Raw genomic sequence first — 26339 nt, 5'->3', positions numbered from 1 at the left:
TGTAAAAGCTAGCAGAAAGAAAAACAGCCTATCAATTGTCTATTAGGAAAATGTATTTAATAGAAGTTGTACAACTAAACAGAAAGGGTAAGCAGAGAAAAATTGCGAAATAATTAAAAAACCAAAAAAGCCAAAGATTAGAAAATAACCTTAAGTAAGAGGAAGAGGTTGTTGAGACAGCTTAGCAGAGACAAAAGGCACTGAAGAACAGAATCATCCATATTCTCACACTGTAAGATAAGGTAGATAAAAAGCCAATTAATCTTTGCACTGTATTTTGAAAAACATATTTGAGGGAAGACTGAATTGTGGATGCAGCCACTGAACACAGCAAGCCATGCAATAAACAAGTAACTAAAAAAGCATGTTGTATGAAGCCATTTCTAAAAAGAAAAGAAATTCCTTAAATGTTTACAAATTTTTGTGTGTTTTTTTTTTTTTTTAACTGGGAGAGTGCAGAGCTCTCACTCTGATCCATCATTAATCCATTACTTAAGGAAAAAGTTCCCATCAGTGCCACTAGGAGTAAGCTGGCAAATAAAGTTAAGTGGATGCTACCCTGTGAGAGGTGCCTGAGGTTTTAGACAAGGCAAGAGTGGCCTCTGAAACAAAAACACCTTCAAGGACAGTGGTCAATAATTCATAACTTCTACACAAATAGGTGGCCTAGGCCTTAGGATAATACCTAAGGATTAGGTGATCTTTGGATAATACCTAAATCTGCCACCAGATTTTGTACAGTGTACTACGAAAACATGTGCTTCTTTTAATAAAAGTTAAATGTTCAGTGCACAATTCAAAAATAATAGCCAATATGACCTCATAATGTAAGAACAGAATTTGCAAGGGTCTGAAAAACTTTAATTCTAAATCAAAAAGAATTCTAGAAGGCAAAAGGTGAGAGTGAGCAACAGCTGAGTCATGCAAAGCAATGATTAGCAAGAGATTCATATTTTAGTACGTTAGCAATAGATTTAAGTGCATTTTTATTGTATTATTTACTCCAAGACTTTTGCTAACTCTTATTTGACACTGGAAGTTGGGGAAAGCTTTTTGGAAGCCTGGTAGAAGTGGCATCAATCTTTATGACCGGATGAAGAAATAAAATATAGTGCTTACAGGTGTAAGATATTTAGGTAATGCACGTACCTTAAGCTGACTGTTAAATTCATCCATTTCAGCAAGTTTAGAAGCAGTTTCCTTCTCAAGGGCATCTAATTGTTCCTTAAGTCTTTGGCATAATTCTTCCTTTTCTACGGACTTCTTGGTCACTGAACTGACTCCTGTACCTGCATAAGGAAAGACAAGCAATTTTACAAGAATTTCTGTTTTCACTAACTATTTTATTATTTTCCTAATATAAACACATTCCTAACCTCTTTCCTCAAAAAAATTCCTTGATTCACCTTTCTATTCATATACAGCTTGAAGAAGAAATGGCCCCAACACTGAACTGAGACATACAGGCATTACATGGAATATATACAGAATAATTTGCAATTTGGGTGTGGTTTTTTTTAATATCAGACCAATTCATAGCAAACTTCTCTAGACAGTGACTTCCAGTGTGGTTTGATGTAAAGACCAATGTAAACTTTACATGAATTAATTCCCTTGAGTCTACACTACCAAAAAACAGACGAATTTTAATACTATGGGCCACATAGCCTGTATACGTAGATTTTCAAGACAAAGTTTCAAGCAAAATCTCTGCTTTCTTGCAAAAATGTGTTTGTTTACCCCTTATCTAGAACATGAGGGGAAAAATGGAATGTAGATGAAACAATGGCTTTAACTGAAAAGATATAGAAGTGAAGGTGTTGTTAACACGTTTGTATCCTTCAGACTTGTTTACAAGAGATGAAAAGTCAGCAGTGCAAACAGAAGAGAATTCACTTGCAAGCACTTACTCTGAGTGTTTTCAAGTTGAGCATTTTTTATCCTTTCATTTAACAACTGCTTTTCAGGAACCAAATAAATCAGTTTATTCTGATAATCCTGTAGATATTGAAGGGAACATGACAAATTTTTAATATTGTTTATAAATCAGCAAGTAAAAATGAGTGAAATTTCAAACATAACTTCAACTCATATTAATGAAACATGGATGCAAGTTACCATTATGGGGTAAAGGAAAATATGACCTCTATACTCTTAATAGAAATAGTATTAAAATTGAAAGCTTTTGACCCGAAAGCATTAACACAGCTGGAAGAAATTTTAACAGACATGTTAAAAGTGTAAATATTATCATGAGACCATTTAAGTTGACTGCCCTAAGCTTAACATAAAACAGTAACAAAAAGAAAAGATGTTTCTCTGACGTGCAAAAGCATTAATAAAAATACAGTACAGGATGATTCATGGTAGTCAACTGATTTGAAATAATTTACGTCTTGTTATTCAAAGAGAGGGAAAAAAAAAAAAGAGCAGCAAGGTAATTTAGCCTAAAGAATAACTTGTCCTGGATACAGGACAACACTCCTCATAAAAATTTGAGTCTGGAGCCATAAAAGAACTCATAACTGAAGAGAAGTCCCTTTAATCAGTTCACAAAAGACCAGCTGCGGTTTTGACAACTGTTCTCATTTAACTATCAGCTCACTGTACTATATATAATAATTTCTTTAACACCACACATAAGCTAAAAACCTCTACCATGCTGACAGCCTTGCCTATTTCCTCTCTCCACTATAATCCAACTGATTCCCTATTCCTCCCTATGGGGAAGCATTATCCAGCATTATGGAAACAGAATACAGTAAAGGAAAATTACAAGCTTAACAGAAAGTTACATACCTCAAGCTGTTGTTGTAGTTGCTTGACTTCCATGATTCCTTGGTCATATTTCCTGTCTAAAGCCTCCAGTTCAGTTTTTCTAGCTTGCTTTTTGCTACGAATATCTTGCAGTCTGCCTGAGATTTGCTTATGTTTGTCGGTCTAGAAAGAAATCAAAGACAGATTATACTACATATGGAAAAAGTCACTTCACTAAATCTGTGGGCAGATCAGTTCACAATCAGTTCTTTAAAACAACCCAAAATACCTGCTTTAGATTCCTCATCCAGAACAGAGTGAAACTCCTAGTGGGCCATTAATGCAGACATTAAGATTTGCATAGTTTAAAATACCATATTTCAACACGTGTAGTGAAATTCCTGTCTTACCAGAGCTTCTAATTCAAGATTGAGGCTCTTCTTTTTAGAGGTCAACTTGACAATTTCTTCTTGTTCCCTGTTACGTTGATTAAGAAGTTCTTGGCGACGAATTCTCTCCCATTCCAGTCGTCGCTGGCGCTCAAGTTCTTGCTTTGCTGCCTGTACAAAAGTTACATTACCTTAAATTACAACAGAGATGCAGAACTCAGAGACCATAATTTAATGTAATGTGCTCTATTTCTGAACAGCATAACAGCAACACAACATAATGTCTTCTGTAAAGTGCTTTTATATACTTCAGCATCAAAGAAGGCAGGAAGTGATCCTGTAAGATTCTTCATGTCATGCTCCCAAGCCTGGATGAAGAAAAGCTACATAATTCTAATTGCAGCTATGGAATACTGCCCAAAAAATAGCACATTGACAGATACTGCTAGAAATCTCCTCTGTAGTTCTATTTCACAGAACTACATAAAACAGACAAGTCTGATGCATGTGCTGAGACACCAAGTAGTAGCAAATTTGTCTCAAGTTCAGCTGTCAAAATGTTATCAATTATGAATTCAGTACAATCTCGCTTGGAATACAAATTTTTGCAAAAATCCAAGAAAATCTCATCTGTCCTATGAAGTATCTGAAAATCTTTAACCCATGCCAAACACTCGATTCATCTCTAACATCTCTAATGTTTTCAGGCACAAATGACATTCTTTCTCCAAGACCATCTGCCAGTGGCCATGCGAGGGGACAGAACCAAAGTCAGCGTTCAAATCCTGAATGCTCTGCCAAGTGGATACTGTATGACTGTACACATTCCTGAGAGCAATAAAAAATAATTTCAAGAAAACAACCTCCCGCCTTTCTATTTCTTTCCTCCTTTCTTCTTCCCTTTGTCTTTCCAGCTCTCGTTGTCTCTCCAGCTGCCTTTCCATTTCGAGTTGTCTTTTCCGTTCCTGTTCCTGACGTTCCCTCTCCCTTCGCTCTTGTTCTTCTCTCTCTTTCTGAGCCTTGCGTTCAGCCTCTCTCTGTTGCTGCTCCAGCAGGACCTGGCGGCGTTTTTCCAGCTCCATATTTCCCCTCTCATAGTTGGCTTTCCTTTTGTCCTCAAATGTCACTAAAATAAGGAAAGGTTGTTATTTCTGTTCTGTGCAAAACACTGCTCTCAAACAAACACCTCACTTATGCCACTAAAGATAGATACTTTTTGGCAAGCTCTGGTTGTTCAGTCATGGATGATGTAAGCATCTTGCACTTGTTAAACTATTATTTTTCTGTTCAAAAATACCTCTAAATTTTCCTAATTCTATTCCAATTGAAACAAAAAAAAAAAAAAGAAAAAAAGGAAAAAAAAGAGTTGCAGTTTACAAATGACCACAAAAATGACTTGAATGTTAGAGGAAAGCCTCTAGAGTCTAAAAAATGAAAGAGGAAAGAATGTTACAGGAAAACATAAAAGAACAGCTTTTATAAGCTGGGAGAAGACTGTCTGCTGTTAAAAAGGTTTTCCAAGGTACAAGAAACATTAAAACACAGACAAAGGGCTTAGTTTTAAAGGGTGTTCCCTGCAAGTCCTCCTGGAGTTAAAACCATCAGAAACCAAGACAGGATCAAGCTCAATTACTGCACACAAGAATAAAAAGAGATACAAAGCAATGGTTTAGGCCCCCAGCAACCACCCTGCCAGAAAGAGAGGCAAGTCCTGTCTCGCAGTATGCATGTAAGAGACCTGTGCAAGTAGCAGGAGAGAGTCAACAGCAGAATCTGTGTTTGTGCAAATTGCATCCAGTTTTCAGAGAATTAAATTACATTGGAACCCCCTGCTTTCAGAATGTCCAGAACAAAGTAATGCCAGGGAGTTTCAACCAAAAAAAATTTGCAGTAGCATCATGGTATTTGGCTGTGAAGGATTTATTTTCCAAAATACATTATTAATCAGCACAATTTTCCTTTCCTACAGCTAAAAATAGCCCTTGTTTCTGCCTGCTCAATTCTATTAGATGTAACAGGCTGACTACATCTACTTAACAACCTTCCTATCATCCAAGTTAAAAGGGATTTAGCTCCTGAAACGAAGCTCTCTACAGATTTGATTGTGTCTTCCACTTTCTACAGGTTTCAGTGCCTTTCAGAAACTGTACATTAAGGATGTGAACCCTTTTCTACCTGGCTGTTTTTTCTGTGGCTCCTCCTCTTGCACAGGCTGGTAAGGTGGCAGAGTTCCATTTATATTTTCAGTATATTTTCCACTCCTGGAGGGGAAAAATCCCAAACCACCATTGTTAGAGAAACAGCACAGTTACGTTCGGTGCATTACGTTTCCCTGCCCTCAGTGACTACCTGAAGGAAGGTGGTACCAGTTCGAGAGGCAGAGTCAGTGGCAGTGGTTGCCCAGCTTTGGCCATGTCTGTGAGGTGCATGGCCAGAACAAACTCATCAGCCTTCAGCTGCCCATCTCCATCAATATCAGCCAGTGACCTGCAGGGTTTTAACAGAATACCAATTAAGAACAAACAGCACAATCCCTCACAAGTGACAGCTGAAACTGTTTACTGTAATTTTTAAAATAGAGAATTCCTGTGAAATGTTCTGGTAAAAATACTATTAATAACACGAATAATTGATGAAGGGAATAACATTTTGTTAATAATGTACTGTTATCCAGATCATAGAATCCCAGAGTGGTTTGGGTTGGAAGGGACCCTAAAGATCATTCAGTTCCAACTCCCTGCCATGGACACCTTCCCCTAGACCAGGTTGCTAAGAGCCCCATCCAGCCTGACCTTGAACACTTCCAGGGATGAGGCAGCCACAGCTTCTCTGGGCAACCTGTGGCAGTGTCTCACCACCCTCACAGTAAGGAATTTCTTCCTAATATCCAATCTGAACCTGGCCTCTTTCAGTTTGAAGCCATACCCCCTTGTCCCTTCACTGCAGGCCCTTGCAAATAGTCTCTCTCCATATTTCTTGTAGGCTCCCTTCAGGTACTGGAAAGCTGCAATTAAGTCAGCCTGAAGCTTTCTCTTTTCCAGGCTAAACAATCCCAATTCTCTTATTAAGTTTCTCAAAAATACTGCAAAAAGGATAGGAAAGGGTGAAAGATATCTCTTGATTTATTGCATCACCAATAGAAGAACTGGGAAGAGAATCCAGGACTGTTCTTAACCAGCTCAAAATGCTAGAAAACACTTTTTCAACTGTTTTTTTAAAGCAAAAGAAAACATTATATAAAATTACATCAAATTGTACAATAGGAACTTTTGCATAGAATTCTTTTTCCCCTTTGTGTCTCCTTGACAGTGTAGGGAAGACATGAGCTGCCCCAGAGTACCTTTCATTGGGTAGGAAAAAGACCACCTACACCCTCTAAGGAGAAGGTGACTGTATAATCAGCTTACAAAATGTTTCCCATGCAACTGGGGGGTGGTGGTATGTGTGTGGGAAACCAATGAACGGCTGTTGATCCTCTCTACATGGGCACACAGACCACCTTGCACTGGATACACACCCAGGAGAAAAACAGACCCTACACACCTGCTTTATTCCCCCACACTCCAGAGCTGACCTATACAATCCATACTCCCTGTTTACCCTTGCAGCATGTAACCAAACAAGCTGAACAAATAAAAAGAACATTTCAGCTTGCTGCTGCTAAAGACAAATGACTGTCTTGGGATACAGGAAGAAAGGAAGCTGAAGAGGAGATGTAAGGCACCAAGCTATTGTGAATTCTGCTGGGCCACTAAATCTTATGTATAATATCTGAGTTATTTCTGAAGGTGTAACCTAAACTACCATGGCTAGCAGGGCAGATTATTAAAAGCCTTCAGACAACTGTAACCACTTCTATCACCACAATAAAGGCAAGTCCTAACAAATGTGTAGTATGCAGGTATCTTTATGGAAACCACAGTAAAACCCAAAAAGGCTGAAGGGTTACTTAATTTTTAATCTTCCTCCATATTTTAAAGCTAACAAGCTAGTTTTCAGAATCCTACATTTGAAATAAATGAACCCTCATTTCTGATGAACTAGTGCAACCCTGAATCAGAAACTGAAATTAGTAACTGTTCTATTATACGGACTTTAACAAACGGAGTGAAAAATTATGTCAAGGTGTCTTTTGGAAATGTAACTAATGAACAAACCAGTTTAAGTAGCAGCTTAGTTTCTGTTTATGATTTTAGATCTGTGGTATTTAATAAAGCACATTTCCTCTATTAACACCATAAACACATTGAATTTCTAATCAGTAACCCAAACTCACCAAATAGTAGCCAGCTGAGTCTGTGAAAGGTTTGATTGCAGAAGGGCATTCCTTGCTTGAAATCCTTAGTGAGAGTGTGAAAGATTTTAACAAAAATAAGCACTTCATTCAAAGATTCACGAGGCAAAAAATGGGTCATGAACTGGGGCATGTTTATTTTTTGTATTAATCTAATCCATTTTCATCAGTTGGTTTTACTTCCAGGCTTAACAACAGGCACTACAACCTGAACACAATGAAGATATAAGTATTCTTGTGTACATTTTTTTCACTCAGAGGACCTAACAGGAAAGCTGACATGAAAAAAGGATATTTATGGTAATCCCCACAGCTGTTACAAAAGCACAGCTGACTGCCTACCTAAACCTTCAGCTAGCACACTGGAAAGCTGTCAGCTTTCTTTGGTAGCAAAGAACCATATACCCTTCTAGGTAGCTTGATGGAACCTTCAGCCCCAAATCAACTGAACAAGCTAAAAAGCATTCTTATATTAACTTCGTGTGAAGTCTTTTGAAACCACCATAATGCTGTGGCACAGCACAGATGTCACTGCAAGTCAAGAAGGAATGACTCCCTTAAATTACTTTGTAAAAATTCCAAATAAAACCCAGGTACCTAAGCAATGACTAACACAGATACATAGGAGCACATGGCACAAAAATGATTGTGAATTTCTCCCATTTTCAAAAGAAACAGTCTCAGTTTGAAAAATGCCTGCCAACTTTACAGAGCTAAATTCCACAGCCTGATGGTTAGTTCTCGGGCTCTTCTACTTTGATCCCAACACTGCCATGTTTCTCCTCTTCCCTGCAACAGCTGCTGTAGCTTCCCCAGTGCATCTGGCTTCTCCAGGTCTAACACAGAGCCCAAGGCAATGAACTGATGGTTATTTCCATTTCTTGGTTGGCTGAAACCCACTCTCTCCTGCACAGGTCTGAATATCAACACTTTCAGCTTTTATTTCATATGCAAGTCAAATCCCAAGCTGGGATTCCATCCCTCACCCTGTAATGTCCCAGAGGCAGAAAACAGTACTTTTTCCCAACCATACCAAATGTCATACTCACCTGATAAATATCCACTCATACTTTTGTCAAGACTGTTAAATTTCTGTCTGTATTTTAATCTGGAGGCCTGAGGAACTGCCCAGTCTGAGGTTGTAATCTTTGGTGAATTCCCAGCTAGTGATGCACTAGAGGAAGAATTTGAACTGCAATATAATTTCAAAACCAAACAAAAAAAACCAAAGCAAAAAAACCAAATGAAACCAACCAATGAAACATTAAAATAAAACCAAAAGAGAAAAAGAGATAAAGAAAGAACTCTAAGTCACTTGGCTTGGTAGGCAGGCTTTGGAATAGAAGATATATAGCATTTTTTGATAATATGAAACAACTTCCACAAAGTTTTACCTCTAATAACTTGCTACAAATATTTTCATCACAAACACGGAATTTTACTGTGAAAGTAAGGACACATATTTATAAGGAAACTCTTGAATTTAAGATCTTGTTCCTTTAGTATCACAGGCACTTATGCCACATAATTCATCATTTTACCACTGCAAATTATAGTATAGGAACCCATAGGAAAACATCTCAACTTTCCTAGGAGTGTTTACAAGGACTGTGAAGCCTTGGGCAGATGTCCAAGTAACTTTAAGAGGTATGTAAATGAAGCATGAGAATAAAAATGCACCTGATAAACTCATAACCAAAAGCAGCTTCTGACGCTGTTTAAACCACCATATTCCACCTCTACCTCTTTTATCACTGACAATGACAGGCTCAATGGAGCTTTTCCAACTCATTCAGTTTCTGCAGAATAGTGCTGATGGAGTGTTCAGATATACCAATGAAACTTCCATCTGCTACCCCCAGCATTCCCAGTGTCCCATCTTTGAAAATGAGACAAACCCAGGGGCACCCAGCCTGCCTTGTTTAAGGTAATCCCCTACCCTGTCAAGTAAAAAACTATTGGAAGTGTTATCCAAGGCGATGGAGAATGGTGATAGAGACAAAGCCTTTCCAGCAGGATGCTGGACAGTCATCCTCTGCAGAGAATTGGACAATATGACGGTGAAAATGCTGTCAACAGTAACACCGAAGAAGAGCTACCTTGCAACACTATAGCATCACCAAAAGAAAGCTTTCTGATTAAAAAAACCACCAAAGAAAACCAGAAAGATTATTCCAGGCACACACCATGCCTACAGTCATCTTACATCTGCTGACGTGAGGAGCCCAAATCCACCCCAAATGCCCTGTGCAGGCAGCAAACGGGTGCAAGAGTCTCTGAGTCACCCTATGGAACTGAGCTGGGGCTGAGATGCTCTCTGGACTGTCTTTTTGGAGACATCCCTGGATGCCCAACTGGATAGATAAGCCTAGTCCCTCACTCTGTCTATGGCAAAGCTCTAAAATTAGTGAACTAGAGCAGCTATTATCAAGATTCATTATCTTCCATTATTCATAAAACAAATTCACACATAAATATTGATAACAAATCCTATTCTTATATGGCTGCTGATTACATGATGCCCTCTATAATGAATGAGCACATCAATGCACTTTTGCTTTTATAACCACTTGGTAATTTTTACTTCTGCTTACTAAAGAGGTACATCTCCTTCTTTTTCCCAAAAGGGTTAGGGTTGGGACAAACCTGTAAGACCATCAAGTCCAATCATCAACCCGGCACCATCACCACATTCACCACTAAATCATGTCCTCAAGTGCCATATCCGTATTTTGGCACCACCTTCTCTCATTTCAAGTCCTCCCCTACTTCAGATAGTTTTTTCTGATTTACTGAAAATATTACTTACTGTGTATATAAAAAAAAATATCTATTTTCAGACTTGGCAGGTCAAATTAGATAAACTAATTTTTAATGACTATATCTTAAAAATAGAAATAATCCCTAAGTTTTGGAAGGTATACTACTTAAGAGCAGGACACAATTTATATACTGAACTTTCATACCTGCTAGATCCTAGATCAATGAGAGACTGTGCCTTCTGTATATTAGAACCACCAAACCCTCCTGTCACAGGACCTAAAGAACCAGTATGAGGCAGCGCTGAAAACAAACAAACAAAAATAAAAAATAAACCCAAAGAAACTGTGAAGCAACCAGGTATAAGATAATGCTTTATAATCAACATTCAAGGCTTTCATAGAAGAAAAGCTAATTAAGTGCCTTGTTGTTAAGATTAACTAGTTAGAACAGAATTAACGCGTGAACTTTGAAAAAAACACCATTTGTGGGCTGTTTTTTGTTTTGTTTTTTTAAACTCTCATGCACGTATTAACATTGCTGTCTGAAATTAGCCACAGAGAAAAGGAGATTCACAGTTCTGAGAGCGAGTACTGGACTGTTCTATACTTACTTGAAGAGAAAGGTACGGACAAAGGCTGCAGAAGGCTGGATGTTCCATTTGGCAACGAGGAGGTACTGACAGAAGGCACCAGGGGAGCAGAAATAACCAAAGGAGGAATGGAAGTCATGGAAGCCAGAGACATGGGAGCTAATGGTGTGATCGTAGACACAGATGTTGGCATGGACAGATTTGGCATACTACCCATTCCTAGAGCAAAATCCAATAATTCATGATTTAATATTGCAGAGGTTTCAGCATGAAATTGGGTCCCTTATGCTAAGCAGAAACTACACAAAGCACTACACTGTGTCAGGAATACAGTGAGTTAAAATAGATGCTCATGTATAATATCTACCTTTTCTCTAAATTTAGACAAGACAGCTCACAGGGGAAAATATACTGAAGAATGTGAATTGAAAAAAAACCTTTATGAACAAATTCATTCTCAAGGTAGATTTAGTTAGTATTCCACAACAGAATAAGAACTACTTTTCTATAATTGTAGCTATTACTCGTTCTTCAACAAACCTTTCCCCATCTGGCCCCTGAAAGAGAATTACAACACACCTCAAAAGCTGTGACAATGCTCTACAGGGAAAAGCTGATGCTGTTTCTGAACTCTCTTCCAAGTGTCAGCCTTGGAAGAATCCATAGGGTGAAAAGTCCTTCCTTAGGGGCCAATGTTTAGCAAAGGGTTTCTTGAAGGCAGCTGCCCAAGGAAAATAAGGGCACTTGAATTACTGGCTGAATGTTGTGCAAAACAACAGGTGAGATGATGGAAAGTTAGCAGGAGGTAACTGCATGCCAACCACAGCTCTCTGTAAATGCATGCCCTTGTATGCAAACACACAAGGGCAGGCATTAGTGAAGGGCAGGCATTCTAAATCATGTATGTAATTAATATATGCATACATTTAATTTCAGCATGGAAGTATGCACCAATTTTTTAATCCAGATGAAGTTATGGATATTTTGTTCTACAAAACAACAAAATAACAGCAAACATGCACTGAATGCCCAAATACCATCAGAAAGGAATAAAAGTTAAAGTAATTCTGTTCAGTTAATCATTTAACCAGAGCAGACAATCTGATTCACTTTGAAAAAATGTGTAAAATAACTGTTCTACCAAAATGTTGATCTTTGACTAAATTTGACTTCAAAACCCTCATGTATAAATAGGTGAATGAGTAGGAGGGAGACAAAAAAGACCACGAGTACAAAATCAGAGCCTGCAAGTCAGATGGCAGACCTGAATGGCCTTCTTGCACCCCATGTCAATATTCAATGGAAGGTTTTTCTTTATTATTGAACATGTTCATAGAATGAAATTATCAAAAACATCAAGAAAGTGACTTGATGAATATCCTAAATAGGAATATCCTGGGGTTTTTTTCACTGATTCACTAAACTTTCATGGTCAGATTAATGCTTTTATTTGGCTGCAATTAACTGTAGTTTTTTACCTCTGAACACTAAGTAATTATATATTCATAAGTACCAAAGCGAGCAGACATTAGTGGCGAAAATACTGGAGCTTGTTTCATGACAGGAGGGAGAACTGCAGGCAAGTGCTGTCCTTGCAATGTCAGCTTGATGAGTTTCATGGCTATAGAGAACTCCTGTTGATCCATTTTTCCATCCTTGTTCAGGTCTGATAGTGTCCTTAAAAACAAAATAAAATAAAAATTAGAAAAGCCCAGGAGGAAGAAACATGAATTTAACTTTTTTAATTAACGAGAAGCTTTTCTATCAGATTTATTTACTGGTTTTGTACAGGAAAACAAACAACTTGCTGCAACCATTTGCTGATTTTCTTTTGACATTTATACCCTCAGAAGTTTAAGAAGTTTCACTACCCACTTTGCAGTCTTCTTCAGAGTTTAGTTTTAAAGTTGCTGTATATTAAATACTTAATTCCTGAGAAAGTAGGAAAACATTTGAAAAACCAGAAGTCTCCTGCCCAGTGGATACACTTGTTGCCTCCACTGCAAGCTTCTGCTATGCTTTTTTCTATGCTACTAGCCAGAATAATTATTTTAAATTAACGTTGGTAATGTAAGGAATTAATGCAAGAATCTGAAACAGGATGCAGGAGGATGCAGAAATCTGCTGAGGGCACTTTCATACACCACTATGAAAACTTCATTAATTCACCAACAGCATAAGGAGGTTTTTTTAAGCCTGATATCCACGGTGTTTGACACTTTTCCAAATAAACTTAAATACAACAAGAAATTCATGTAACAGTGCATACATAGCCACAAAATTTCTGGTCAGACAAATAACATGAAATATTATTAATACTTAAGCGTGCAAGGACCAAGTTCGGGAATATAAATAAAATTAGGAAGGAGGAAAAAAAAAATCCAGACACTGTTAAGTTACATTTTCCCTTTCATTCTGTTACATTCAGCATAAAACCCCAAGGCCTCGCAGAAAAATTTCCTTGCATTCTTTTCTAGGTATTTAAATGTCTGGTTTAGTGGTGAACAGGGTGGTGGTGCTGGGTTGATGGCTGAACTTGATGACCCTAGAAGTCTTTTCTAACCTTAACTATTACACGTGTCTGAAGAAAAAAACTAACTTGCATTTAGTTAGTTTCTTTTATATTCTTTCACAAGTGAGTTGTTCTTAATTATTAAGAGCCTCAACTACTTGCCTTTTAGCCCATGTATGTCTTGGTAACAGCCATGTTCCCCAAAATGAACACAGGATTCTAGTGAAGACCGAGGAGTTACAAGGAAGAAAACATCTGTTTCAAGTGTTGCCATCACCATGTATATGCTGCAGGGAACAGCCCTCTTCCCAGTTCCTGTATTACAGCACTGGTTGGTATCTCACAGTGTATTACAACTGTCCTTCTACTAACCTTTTCACTGGTTTTAGATTTTTTCTTCTCCTCTGCTTTCAGTGTATTTTCCACTCCCAGCCTAGTAGCATGTAATTTTTCTCACACTTAATCTTATTGCCATATTTTAGTGGTTACTAGTATTTCAAACATAATTCAGTTTGGTATCTCCAGCAATTCATTAACCCATTATTTACATATTTTTCCTATATCACTATTTTAAGTGTTATTTTTTAAACATCTTTTTCTATATTATTTAAAATATAAAGACCAGGTTTAACAATGACCTTCCCTCTACGAAATTTGCAATTTATTTTCTTTTTCTGTTTCAAGCACTTACAGTTTAAAAGGGCTGTGTCCAATACAATCCAATTTGAATTGACATCATAAGAAAGATTTTTAAAATACTACTTTTTAATTAGGTGTTGGTACTCACATGGGCTGAATCCTTCCTCTAAATTCAGTAAAATTAATACAATGACTCAGATAACACTCCTACCTTGACTGCTGAAAGCCTCTGTGAGACAACACAACATACCAAAGATGGGAGGTGCGCAGCCTTCAAGTACTATCTTTAAAAAGAAAAACAAGCAGTAAAGAATGCCTTACCATATTTCAGCAAGGACTGAAGCTGGTAGTCCTGACTGCAAAAAAAAGGTACGTGCTTGATCACCTATAATAAACAAGAGAGAAAGACAGCTTTTTACACCAGAGACACAGATTTTAAGATGAGCTCAGCACTCTCTCGGGGGATCAGATTTTCAAAAGGAACCAGCACACTGGATGCCAAGCTTTCCAGGTTTTTTTTTCTCAGCTTTTAATGCTGTTTACAGTGATTGTCAGGTACCCATGTACCATGTAATCCCCAATCCTCGCTCTGAGGAGTGATTTCAGATAGCTATAAAAACTTGAACAGGTCACAAATCAATAGCTGCCAACAGTTTAAAAGATGCAAGACTTAAAGAAGTAAAAATGACTGAAAATTTAGTCCTGTTCCAATTACTTTTACAGGAAAGGATAAGCATGCTATTTCTTTCCTTCTCCTCTATCCCCAGTGAAAACTAGGAAAATACCATGTTCTAAATAATAATCTGTTCTGTCAGATAACACCCACTATTTCAGTATTTCAGGAAGGGAATGGGAACTGTTGTGCAATCCCATACCAAGTTCCACATCAACTGGTACTGATCATGCTGTAAACAAACACAAAACACTCACAGTGGTGTTTATGCTTACCTCTGAGTGAATTACAGATGCTTAAAGCTAAGACTTCAGGTTATTCTTTCAGCTCTCTCTTCCCTTATATTTATACACAACCCTTTCCTTCAAGCATTTGCCAAATAAATAATCAAGCCTTCAGATGCATATGCAGGTAAGAGCCCAGTTGTGGCCTAAAGGCAGTTTCCAGAACTGCCTGTTTTTCAGCTAGAGGTAAACACCAACCTCCTGGCGCTGTCACTTAGCCTGAAGAGGTGCATGTTCCAAACTGACAATTTCCCACTCTCTTCAGTCCTTTCCAGCCCCAAAAGGGGAAAAGCAGGAGCAACTAGACAGGGCATTAGCAGATAGCTGGGCAGGTAGAAGCAATCAGGGCTGGTCTTTACTGCCCACACACAAAGAACAGGGCATTCTTAAATTAAGTCATCTTTACAAATGAACTCGAGTGTTTTCTTGATATCACATGCAGATTCTTACATTTAAAACCTGCAAGTTCTGAGGTGCGTAGCAGCATGATCCAGTTGTTCCACAGCTGAATGCAACTGGAACTGACAGCAGGGCAGTGCAAAATGCCATTAGTGTATCCAGAACCTGCTGAAGGCCCAATGCACAATAAATTCCAAGCAGTCACTAACAAGGACAAGCTGTCAGCATCTCTCTCCCTGCCTCCTCCTCCAAAACAAAGATATCTAACAGCACAGTATTCTCTAACACTGCTCAGACAGAGGAGAACCACTTCTGGTGTCTCTGGCGTCACTTGCCACAATAGCTACTGTAAGTGCTCCTTGGCAGCCTCCCATCTAAGCACAGATTTTGCCTGATACTCTTTGGTTTCTGAAACCAGACAGAATGACAGCACATAGCTGGTAGCTGCAGAAGTGACAGGGTTAATGGAATAGTGCTCCTGTGCCAGACCTTAGAGGAAAGCTTGTAAAGTTTACTAATAACCCGTGGCTGTTTGCCTGAAGAATATGGTTATTAGTCACACAACAAAGGGCTAGAAATAGGATGCAGTTCTCAAACTGTTTTACAAAGATAGGTATGTGTACACAGAAGTTAATGTGTAATGCAGAGCCTCAGACCAACCTGTAATGTAGCCTCCCGTGGGTTTAAGGCTATCAAACTGCTTGTCGTGCTTGGCCCGCTCTTCGGAGGTGATGGCCCATATGTTTGGACCTCCTGAAAAAACACAAACCAAAACAAAATTCCCAGTGAACAACCTTTAAAAAATAAAGCAAGGCGCTTGCAAAATAAAAGCTTGGCTTCTCAAGAGACAAAGTTAGATGTGGACACACCCAGCCCCTACCAGTTTGGCAAGGACGTTATGAAACACAAACCTGCTTCCCAGATGTGCAAGCAGAGCTGAGACAATCCCTCAGCCAGACTGCTTTACCCTCGGCTTTCAAACAAGCTCTGTCGCCCTTCAAAGCTGGTGCAAAGCAGTTTCCTGTCGCTGCTGATTGTTTGCAGCCTGGGCAGGATGCACATGTCTCACCATACCCTGTGTGAGCCAAATACTCCCCTGGTTCACTGATAAACAAATTGCATTCAGTGTCACTCGGGTTCTCGTGCAGAGGGGTAACACCCTCCAGCTGCCAAGAAGGCTCATGCTTGTCTTGTCAATAGTCTAAAAACAAAATTGTGACTGCTAAAAAAAAATATGTTGGGTTTTTCTGACAAAGGAGTGACATTCTGGGTTTTTGTGGGGTTTTTTTGTGGGGTTTTTTTGTGTTTTTTTTTTTTGTTTTGTTTTTTTTTTTTTTCTTTTAGACAACATACAATTTCAACTTCACATTTTTTGATACTTCACAAAGCATAAAATATTGCAGCCACAGGGTAGCAAATAGAAATTGCAGGGAATAGTCATGTTTACAGAGCTGTGCTGATAATACCAGGCAGAACCAGAGAGACTTTCAGAAATGCTCCAACCTGCTGCATAAAGGTCAGGGTGTGTGTCCTTTGCAGGAAAAGCAGTTTGCCAGAAATAAGTGGGTTTGGTTTTTAAGTAGGAGGAAGTTTCAGTCGGGAAGTTCTTGACAAATATTTAATTTTTCATATCAATGAATGTGAGAATTAGCCAAAATTCTGAATGGAAACCCTTGAAACAGCATTGAAAGGTTATTACTTCAAAACATCTCTAAAATAACCTTCTCCTGAGCATTACTACTTCCAAAGAACTGTTAATCTGTTCAAGTATTTGTATTGCTCACTAAAAGACAGTGAAGGGAATAAATAATTCTTCTAATAAGATACCAACAACTTGCCTTAGAAACCACAGCACTTTGAAAGGAAGTTACTATAAAATGCTTCCTCTTTTCCTACATAAATCTTATTTCAAAGCTTTAAACCTACAAAATTTCAAGAGCTTTTTGCACTCTTTTTTCAAAGAACAAGGTGAAGGGACTGCAAGCTGACGTACTTGCCATATTGACACAGTAATAATGTTAATAATCTCTCATCTGTCTTTATCCATATAAGCAAAGCCATTTTCAAAAAAAAACCTTAATGTCTCCTCTCAAGAAGGCCCTGCTAAAACTGCCATTCTCCTTGCATGTGTACAGATTTAATTCTTTACCCTTGTTCCTTAATAGGGAAATACAAATAGTTAAAAAGGCCAAAACAAATCAGAAACTCACTGGGGAGATGATTGACGGAAAAGACGTGAGGGCATTAGGATACAACCTCTACACACTTCAGTTTGGAGCTTTGCTTCCCTCTCTTGGGGATATACCAATTTTTTTTTTTTTACTGTAGCCTCAATGAAAGGGTCTTCTTGCAGGTTGCATGTGAAATTGCACTTCAAGACCTGCCCCCTTCTCTCTTCTGATTAAATGAGTATAAATAAATCTAGATTAGATACTGATAATAAAGTGAAATAAATCTAAATCAGATGCCTGTAAGTCGATGGGCAGTGAGAGCATTCCTGTAATACACAAATAAGGACAACTCATACCCAATGGCAAAAATTAGAGCAGCACTTAGATCTCTTTAAAGTGTTAATTTTAAGATACAAGCAGAAAGTGCATGACGTGGTTATGCTTATAGACATTGTCTGGACAAGACGAAGAAATGCTCCTAAAGCTGCAAGCAGCAACTTCAGAGAACTTGACCATTTTTTTCATTTACGGAAAATATTAACAACATCCCATTTTTCTTATATTAAATACTATTCTTTAATCATCTTTTGAAGCAGGTAGCTACAACACTCCTTGGATTTTTAAAATTGGTGCCTGAAGGGTTAAGACCACTACAATATATTGACATGGTCAGTGGCTGCAAAGGGATAAAAATACATTAACAATTCCTTGACTAGAGTTATGACCATCACCACAGCCTCCCTAAAGAATCCTATTTACATTATAAGACAACTTCTGTTTACATACGTATCGAAATGCAAAACTTCTCACTTGTATGTAACAAATCAAGCAAGAAGATGGCAATCAATCTTGAAAACCTCCTTATATATTTTAGCAAAACACCTCTTTAAATACAATCTGGTAAATTATGTTTCCCCTCCAACTATGAAATTCAAAGTTTTACATAGCAGTGTGTCAAATGTATTAAAATCTTACAGGTCAGCAGTAAAGTCTAATTCAACAAGTGATTCAAGATCCACATTCACCCTTCATTCTCATTTTTGCCTTCATTAACACTCAAGAGCCTCACTATTTTTCGCACACAAAATATTTTGTGCACTTTTACGTCTGGAACTAGAACCTCAAGGTCCCTTCCAACCCAAGCCTGGGATTCTGTGATCTAGTCCAAGCCCCCTGCAACGAGCAGGGACATCTTTAACTAGGTCAGGTCACTCAGAGCACCTTCCAATTCAGCCTTGAATGCTTCCAGGGATGGAGCATCCACAGGTTCTCTGGACAGCCTGTGCCAGTGTTTCAACCACCCTCAGAAAAAAATTCTTCCTTACATCTAGTTTAAATCTGCCATCTTTTAGTTTAAAACCATTAACCCTTCTCCTGTCACAACAGGTCCTGATAAAATGTTTGTCCCAGTCTTTCCTATAGGGCCCCTTTAAGTATTGAAAAACCACAAAAAGTTCTCCCTGGAGCCTTCTCCAGGCTCAACAACCCAAAATTTCTTGCAAGTATAAATTTCCTTTAAAAAAAACCTTTGACTACAACTACATTATTATATAAACAAGTGCTTCTACGACCTTCTACAGTTCTTGTGAGCCAGTGCAAGCAGGTACTGGCACAGGAAAGTGATAATTCCAAACACACATTATCAAAAGAACATTGTGAGAATGTTTCAGGGACCTGAAATAAGTTCTACCCTAACATCACTTAAGAGAGAGTGTCTGCCATCTGCAGCCTGAACTAGAACAGGTCATTGTTTTATGAATACAGGTTAATAACTGTTGGACAATGAAAATATTTGTTTAAAATAAAAAAAAAAAAACAAACCCCAATAGTTCTGGTAGAGATTCACAGTAAGGGCACTTAAACCCCACCCACACTTCTTATTTAAAGGATTCACTTGTTTTTTTCCAGCTCCTACCTCATATGCTACAGAAACAAGATAAAAAGCACAGAACAAGAGGGAAGGTTAAAGCACTGCAAATGCTTAGTTTTAGCTTAACCAGGTGCTCATGACTCTTTTGATGTCACCATTTGGTGATACAATTAAGTAAAATCTGTGTACAGAAAGTATCATACTAAGATTCCTCAAAATATTGAGCAAAAATACCACACCAGTCTATCTGAAATAAACACTTGGAACGACGGGATTCATGAGGTCTTGGCAATTCTACAAAGCCTTGTCATGCCACCATTCTCCAAAGTAATTGTTGGGTTTGCCTTTAGTACAATCTAAACCATCAAAATAAAGACTTACACGGACAAAATTACTTTGAAACTCGGTTCTCCCATGCAATCACAATCAAAACATGCTGCAATCTTCACAAACACTGTGATTGATTCCCGAAACTTCCATATGCAGTAAAAATGGACACTCAGCACAACTGCTGAGAAAAACCACACTGCCCAACTTTTGGGCACGTTGAACTGTGAGGAAGGGAGGAGTACTCCTTTTTTTGGAAGGGCAAAGCTGCAGGAAGAGTCAAACAAACATCTGCTACTCAAATTGTAACATCTAAACTTACCTGGCTTAGCTCAACATTTTTTTGCATTAACATGCCTTCAGTCCCAGGGTTGAGAAATGTCTTGCCCATAAACCAGATCCAATTAATTTTGCCCAGAGATACTTCTGTACTTCTTCCTTCATAACAGCCCTAGTCCCTACTCATGGCAAGTCATCCATGAATCATAAACTCAGATGTAGGGGTCCTCTCTTCACAGTCACCTCCCTGACCACAGGATGGGCAAGAGGTAAGAATCTTCTTCATGGAGCAGTGGTGAACCTTTGGCTCTCCAGAGGTTCTGAGCTGGCATCGAGTAGCAGTGAACTACAATACTTTTAAAAATCAGTTCTGCATAAATCAAAGTACAGTTGCTACTACATGCTCTCATGAGAGGCTTTGTTGCAGCCAATGAATAGTACATTGTTACTTTTCTGACTTAGCTTAAATTTCCTGGATGTTTTCAAGAGACAAATAATTTTTCCCAACTATAGCTGGTAAAATTTTGGAGGGGAAAAATAGTACAATCTCTCTGACAAGATGATCACTCGTAAGAATAAAATCATTTTTCTTCTAAAGGGGTTACTTTACAATCTCACAACTTCACAAAAGAAGCAAGACCCGCCTGGACTGTATATGACTACACTGCATTTTCAGGAATCAAAACTCAAGAAATGTTGAACTCTGGAGGTTTTTCCCCACAGAGACTTTCCCCATAATAGAGTAACTATTGTCTTCACTTGCTTTTTTTTTTGTTTATGAAAAAAACACATCTATATTAGCAACACTTTTGGAAGACAGAGGTTAAACTGTCTTTCTGTTCTACAGAAGGTTGACACTTTCAGAGAAGAATCGGGATAAACGTCAGGACTGGCAACTGTTCCTGAGACTCAACATGGGAAACCTGGACTCACAATCCCAGAAATGTTTCTGCAGATTCCCTATTCCAAAACAGAAAACCAACAGTGAAAGCTCCTTTACTTTCCCACTCCTCAACTCTACAATACATCCAAGAATTCAAAGTCACAGGTGGAATCAACCCATGTAGAAAGTTCATACGGAATGACAAAGACCCACACAAACAACCTGAAGCTCAACGTGATTTTAATGTAATGTTAAGACTTCTCTGAAGATGACAAAACACATACTGCCCTTACCTTCATTTAACAGGTTATTTCTGTAATTCAGTGTGTTAGCAACTCACAATTTTCTACTGTTGGAAACAAGCTGGGGATTTAAACAACATTTTCTGTTCCTATGAGTTCATTTTCAATAAAAGACATCTCTCTACAAGAGAATATGGGAGTCTGCTTATGGCAGGATCACAGTATTTCGTAGGAAAGCTCAAGAAATGCCTTTACAACACTGCATCAGACAGGTTATCTTCTGAATAAAAAAAAAGGACTGGCTTTGATGGGCTGCTAACATCAGAAAGAGAAACAAACAGTTTTTTACTTAAAATGGTAAATTACCATTGAAAAAGAGGGGAGAAAAGAAAGTGCAGTTCTAGAAGAAAAGTAAACAGACTTAAAAGCACTCTGTAAGACCTCTGCCACTGGTCAGTACTACCTGTAGGCAACAGGTAGCTGTAGTGAGAGCAACAGTGTCAGTGATAAGGACAAGGGCAACTTTTCACTTGTGAAAAACTATAAGACATTTCTTACATTCTCCAAAGAACTGTCTTTGTTTTTCCACTCACAGACATTGCTTGTTTTTCTCTAATAAAAACTACGCTCCTACGACCTACAAAGTTAATTAACTCCACAGAGATTGTAAACCTAAATTGGAAGAGCATTCCTTGTACACATAAGTCACGAGGATGAGTGATTATACCACCACCTTTTTAACCATCCAAAAAACTAGCATGAAGCTTCATAATGACCCTAAATAAATATTTATCCCTATGTTTAAAGACAGGGGAATTTCAGCACAGACATGCAGCAACGTGCCTCAAGCTGTACAGCAAGGGGTTTTCCTTAATGCAACCAGCAATCGCATTATAGTCTCCCATTAGGAGCCTCCAGAGAGTTGTTTGGTCTAGGACATATTGGGATAAATCTCATAATTCCAGTCTTTCTGTGTTTGTAGATAAGTTTACCACAAAATTATTTATTACAGATTGGATTTAACGCTCCCAACTGAGATGTTGAATCAGACTTCTAATTTTTCCTCAGTGGTGAATAAACACTCCAGGAGTCTGAAAACACACAGAACTTTCTACCATTAATCTGAACTTGAGATTTCTTATCAGTCTTATTGCTATTTTCAATATTTGCTTCCCTCCTTCGTTGTTGATTCTTTATATCAAACGTAAGAGAAAATGCTGACCAATAATCAGCATTTATTCCTATTTAGGTGTGCTAATGTGTCCACCACTACTTCAGTGGCTTTGGGTCCGTCCAAAGGCATCACCTGCTCTTCCTTGAGGACTGCACCTCCTATTCACAGCTCCCATGATCTCAGGCCATGGCAGGAGCCACATACAATCTCCTTTCACAACACATACGTTGTCCTACATTGTCCTCTGACTACTTGTCCTACCAGAAACGCTTCATGGAAGCTCTCAGCACATTAAGCAACACCATGGCAACTGCCAGAAGAGAGGAGTATGTCTATACTTAATTATAACTTCATCAACTTCTTTTAATGTGTGCACAGTTAAAAGAAAACACTTGTAGCTAAAGCATATTAAACACAGGGAAACATTTCTCCTTCAATTTTGTTTTTTTCATTAAAATTACAAGAATTGTGTGCACTGATGCCAAAAATAACTGGTACCTGCACACAGTCTGTTAAACAGTGTGAGACAAGTGCAGAGCTACACAGATCTGGCCAAGAAATGCTTATTTAATTGAAGAGCACACTTGCAGAAATGAGGACAAAGCAGCAGCAGCCACATTGTATTCTTTACATTATGTACAGGATTTCCAGATATTTTGATATACAGGGAAGCCTTAGGTTAGCAGTTCACTAAAATCAAATACTGGGCTTATTTAAACTATCCACCTACTCCTACAAGATATGATACACAATTCTGCTTGATGGTATCATCACTGGCACCTCTCCACTTCAATACAAAAAAATCCATAAAGGAAGAACATTAAAATTTCTGTGTCATGCAATGATCTCAATGTGGAAACATAATCCTTACTTTTAGAAGGAGTATAATCCCTAAAACAATTTAGAGATACATAATAGTCTAATCCATGCTAACAGTTTAGATCTACTTTTCTGAGTCCTACAGCACACTTGACTGTTCCAAAGCACTTAAACTATCAGTTTATAACAACAGGATAGTATTGCTATACTTTATAAAAATCACAGAAACTTTTAACTCGTTATGGTTATCGATTTTCAGAAGATCCTTTCTAATTAAGTTATTGCCAACTCCACTGAAATATAAAACAACACATCAAGGAAGCAAAACATTCAAATAAACCACCAAAAAAATCCCCAAATAACAAAAACACACACACACAAACCCAACAACAAAAACCCAAACAAAACCAAACCAAAACTGCAAAACACAGACATATCATTACTTGAAGATGTACAAACAAAAAATTATTTTTCAAATTTTGTTAGAACTCCAATAATGTAGAAAATACATTAGGAAATGTGTATAAACATGACAGTACTCTGAACTGCACAGTGACATGCTACCTTTTACACTAATTTTCTGTAGAATTTGTGACAATTCATTCAATAGAGTTTTTTTTATTTAAGTTTTAATGAGGTAAGTTTTCTACTTCTCATCAAAAAGTGCAATTACTATAACAGGCAATGTTGGTAAACTTACGCTTTATTCCTGAAAGCTAATTAACTTCTTTTCTTACACGAAGAAGTTGACACGCAGGCTTGGCTTAACCTAAGCCTTCCTCAGATGCAGATTCAATACCAGCAATTAACAGAAAAGTATTTTCTGCCTAATTCTGGAGAAGCAATGCCAGTGAAACCACCTCTAGTTGCTGAGTTACTAACACTGATGCAGCACATGAAACAAGCCCCTTCTTCTATCCAACAACAGAGCTCTGTCTGTGCCCAGAATCACAGAACTAGAGAATCATTTAGGTTGGAAAAGACCTAAAGATCATCGAGTCCAGCCATTAACCCAGCACTGCCAAGCCCATCACTAAACCATGGCCCTCGGTGTCATGTCTACAGTCTTTTAAACACTTCCAGGGATGGTGACTCCACCACTGCCCTGGGCACCCTGTTCCAATGCTTGACAATCTTTTTAGTGAAGAAACTGATCCCAATATCCAATGTAAACCTCTCCTGGTGCAACTGGAGGCTGTTTCCTCTTGTCTTATCACTTGGTACTTGGGAGAAGCCATCGGCCCCCATGTGGCTACAATCTTCTCTCAAGGAGTTGTAGAGAATGAGAAGGTTCCCCCCCAGAGCCTCCTTTTCTCCAGGCTGAGCCCCCCCACTCCCTCAGCTGCTCCTCATCAGACTTGTGCTCCAGACCCTTCCCCAGCTCCGCTGCCCTTCTCTGGATTCGCTTCAGCCCCTCAATGTCTTTCTTGTCACGAGGGGCCCAAAAGTGAACATAGGATTTGAGGTGCAGCCTCACCAGAGCCCAGTATAGGGCAATGGTCATTTCCCTAAATCTGCAATTAATACTTTTGAATGGATTCTAGAAATGGAAACAACAGAAGAAAAAAGTCACACCAACAAGAATCTTTCAAAGAGAAGGTATGAAAAGTTCAAGTAAGCAACATTATCAAGGCATGAAATAACCATACTTTGCCAAATTCTGCCCTATCAGCTGTAAGACTCTCATCCATTTGCTTTTAAGGTTACCAAACTTCCAGCTGATGGACTCCATAGCCTTCCTTTCCAGCATGACACAGAAGATGGAAGATAAGCCTACCCTTCAGTTAAGGACAGATCAGAAGTCTTTTGGAGTAAACTCAGTCAACCTGTACGGCATCAAAGTCTTTCATGAGGAAAATAAAAGTTTTTAGTCACCATGCTTGAGGAAAAAGAAGACCAGAGCTTTGATTAAACTTTTCTAATTCTGGAAATGGATTTTTTATGCCGCTGCTGCTCACCAGCAGTCACAAAAAACCCCTCTGATTTAATTAAAAATTTACAAAAGGATAATTTGTTTAATGATTGTCTAGCAAATCCCTGTGGAGTGCAGTGAAACTAATAAGATGCAGGTGAGTTTCCATCTGCAGCAGCCAGTAAATCTTTCTGCACTAAGAGAAATGCAGGCAATAAAAATACCAGGCAAGAGGATTCAAAATGAAACTTGAAATTAGGTGGAGTAAAGGAAATTATTCTCCTACAAAAACATACACTGACATAAAATCAGTGCAGAACTCTGTTTCAGGAATATTAAATCCTTTACAGTAATTTTTGTAGTTCTCATCATTATCTGGCCATTAGAGTAAAAACCACATTTCTGGGTTCTCAGACTTGAGGAGGAAGTCTGGGACCAGGAGGAAGGCTGATGGGCTATATTTGCAGAGAATTGGGATACAGACTTGAAAGAAAAGAGGAAAAGAGAAGAACAACAACAAAAAAATTACACAGGAAGGGTGGGAGAGAAGGAAAATGAAGAGACATTTCCTGAATGATCTCAGCAAAAATGAAATTAGGAGAAAACTTAGGAAATAAAACACAGTAACGGCCCTTCCAGCACAGACTGAGTATTCCCCCAGCTGAGATCCCAGACAGAACAACAGGCACATGGTGGTACCACAGCACATGGTGGTACTGCTCCAGGATGGCTTCTCAGCTCCCAGGGCAGCTCCTGAACCAGAGGTGGCACCTCATCAGTGGCAGGAAAATCCACCTAATCTCTAATTATTTAAGGAATCCAGGTAAGCTTTTGGCATCCACAGCTTCCTACAGTTTACCCTGTTTATTTGACACTGCAAAGTGCTCTGTATGTTTGATATCTGCCAATAGTACTTTCATCTGATACCAGTTCATTCTCATGTTATCAGAGATTAATTACCATTCCTCTGCCTGAAAAATGACAGATGACCTTGAGAAGGAAACATTCTACTGTATCCACCATCCCCATGTATTCCACCATCCCCACTCTTTCTTTTCCAAGCTGAAATGTCCTAGTCAATGTAATTATTCCACATACAGAAGCTGTTCTGTATCTTTGATCACTCTTGTTAAACTCCTCTTTGTAACTTCTAGTCCTGGCACAAGGAAAAAATACAGGGAAAGCTGGAAGAAAACACAAAGGTAACAGAAGCAGAGAGTTTGCTTAAGCAGTACTCCTTAGAAGGTTAAATTATTAATTAGTAAAACCTGCCAACTATATCCAGCATATACACAAGACTACTTTCCCAGCACACATGGGAGTTTGATTTTAAATATAATAAATTTAAAATCATCTAATTTAT

At 38.4% G+C, this 26339-nt stretch overlaps 1 protein-coding gene across 5 annotated transcripts in view; it reads right to left on the bottom strand.

Moving 5' to 3' along the window:
- Nucleotides 1-26339, bottom strand: part of ITSN2 (intersectin 2) — a 69143-nt gene that overhangs the window by 35008 nt on the left and 7796 nt on the right. For 2 of the 5 annotated variants that reach the window (XM_018088775.3, XM_025896777.2), the window contains exons 2-15: nt 15960-16052; nt 14265-14328; nt 12306-12469; nt 10814-11011; nt 10407-10503; nt 8490-8632; nt 7423-7486; nt 5496-5633; nt 5322-5407; nt 4010-4272; nt 3168-3317; nt 2800-2940; nt 1911-1998; nt 1150-1289 (exon numbers count right to left, since the gene is read on the bottom strand). In XM_018088775.3, coding sequence (XP_017944264.1) covers nt 1150-1289; nt 1911-1998; nt 2800-2940; nt 3168-3317; nt 4010-4272; nt 5322-5407; nt 5496-5633; nt 7423-7486; nt 8490-8632; nt 10407-10503; nt 10814-11011; nt 12306-12469; nt 14265-14328; nt 15960-16052 — 1829 coding nt within the window. Of the gene's footprint in view, nt 1-149; nt 231-1149; nt 1290-1910; nt 1999-2799; nt 2941-3167; nt 3318-4009; nt 4273-5321; nt 5408-5495; nt 5634-7422; nt 7487-8489; nt 8633-10406; nt 10504-10813; nt 11012-12270; nt 12470-14264; nt 14329-15959; nt 16053-26339 lie in introns of those variants that run through there. The other 3 variants (XM_018088778.3, XM_018088776.3, XM_018088777.3) reach the window with 3 other exon arrangements.

The sequence above is a fragment of the Manacus vitellinus genome, unplaced genomic scaffold, assembly GCF_001715985.3.
Source record: "Manacus vitellinus isolate BGI_N305 unplaced genomic scaffold, ASM171598v3 scaffold_11_pilon, whole genome shotgun sequence".
Classification (NCBI taxonomy): Eukaryota; Metazoa; Chordata; class Aves; order Passeriformes; family Pipridae; genus Manacus; species Manacus vitellinus.
This window is presented reverse-complemented; position numbering and strand designations above follow the sequence as displayed.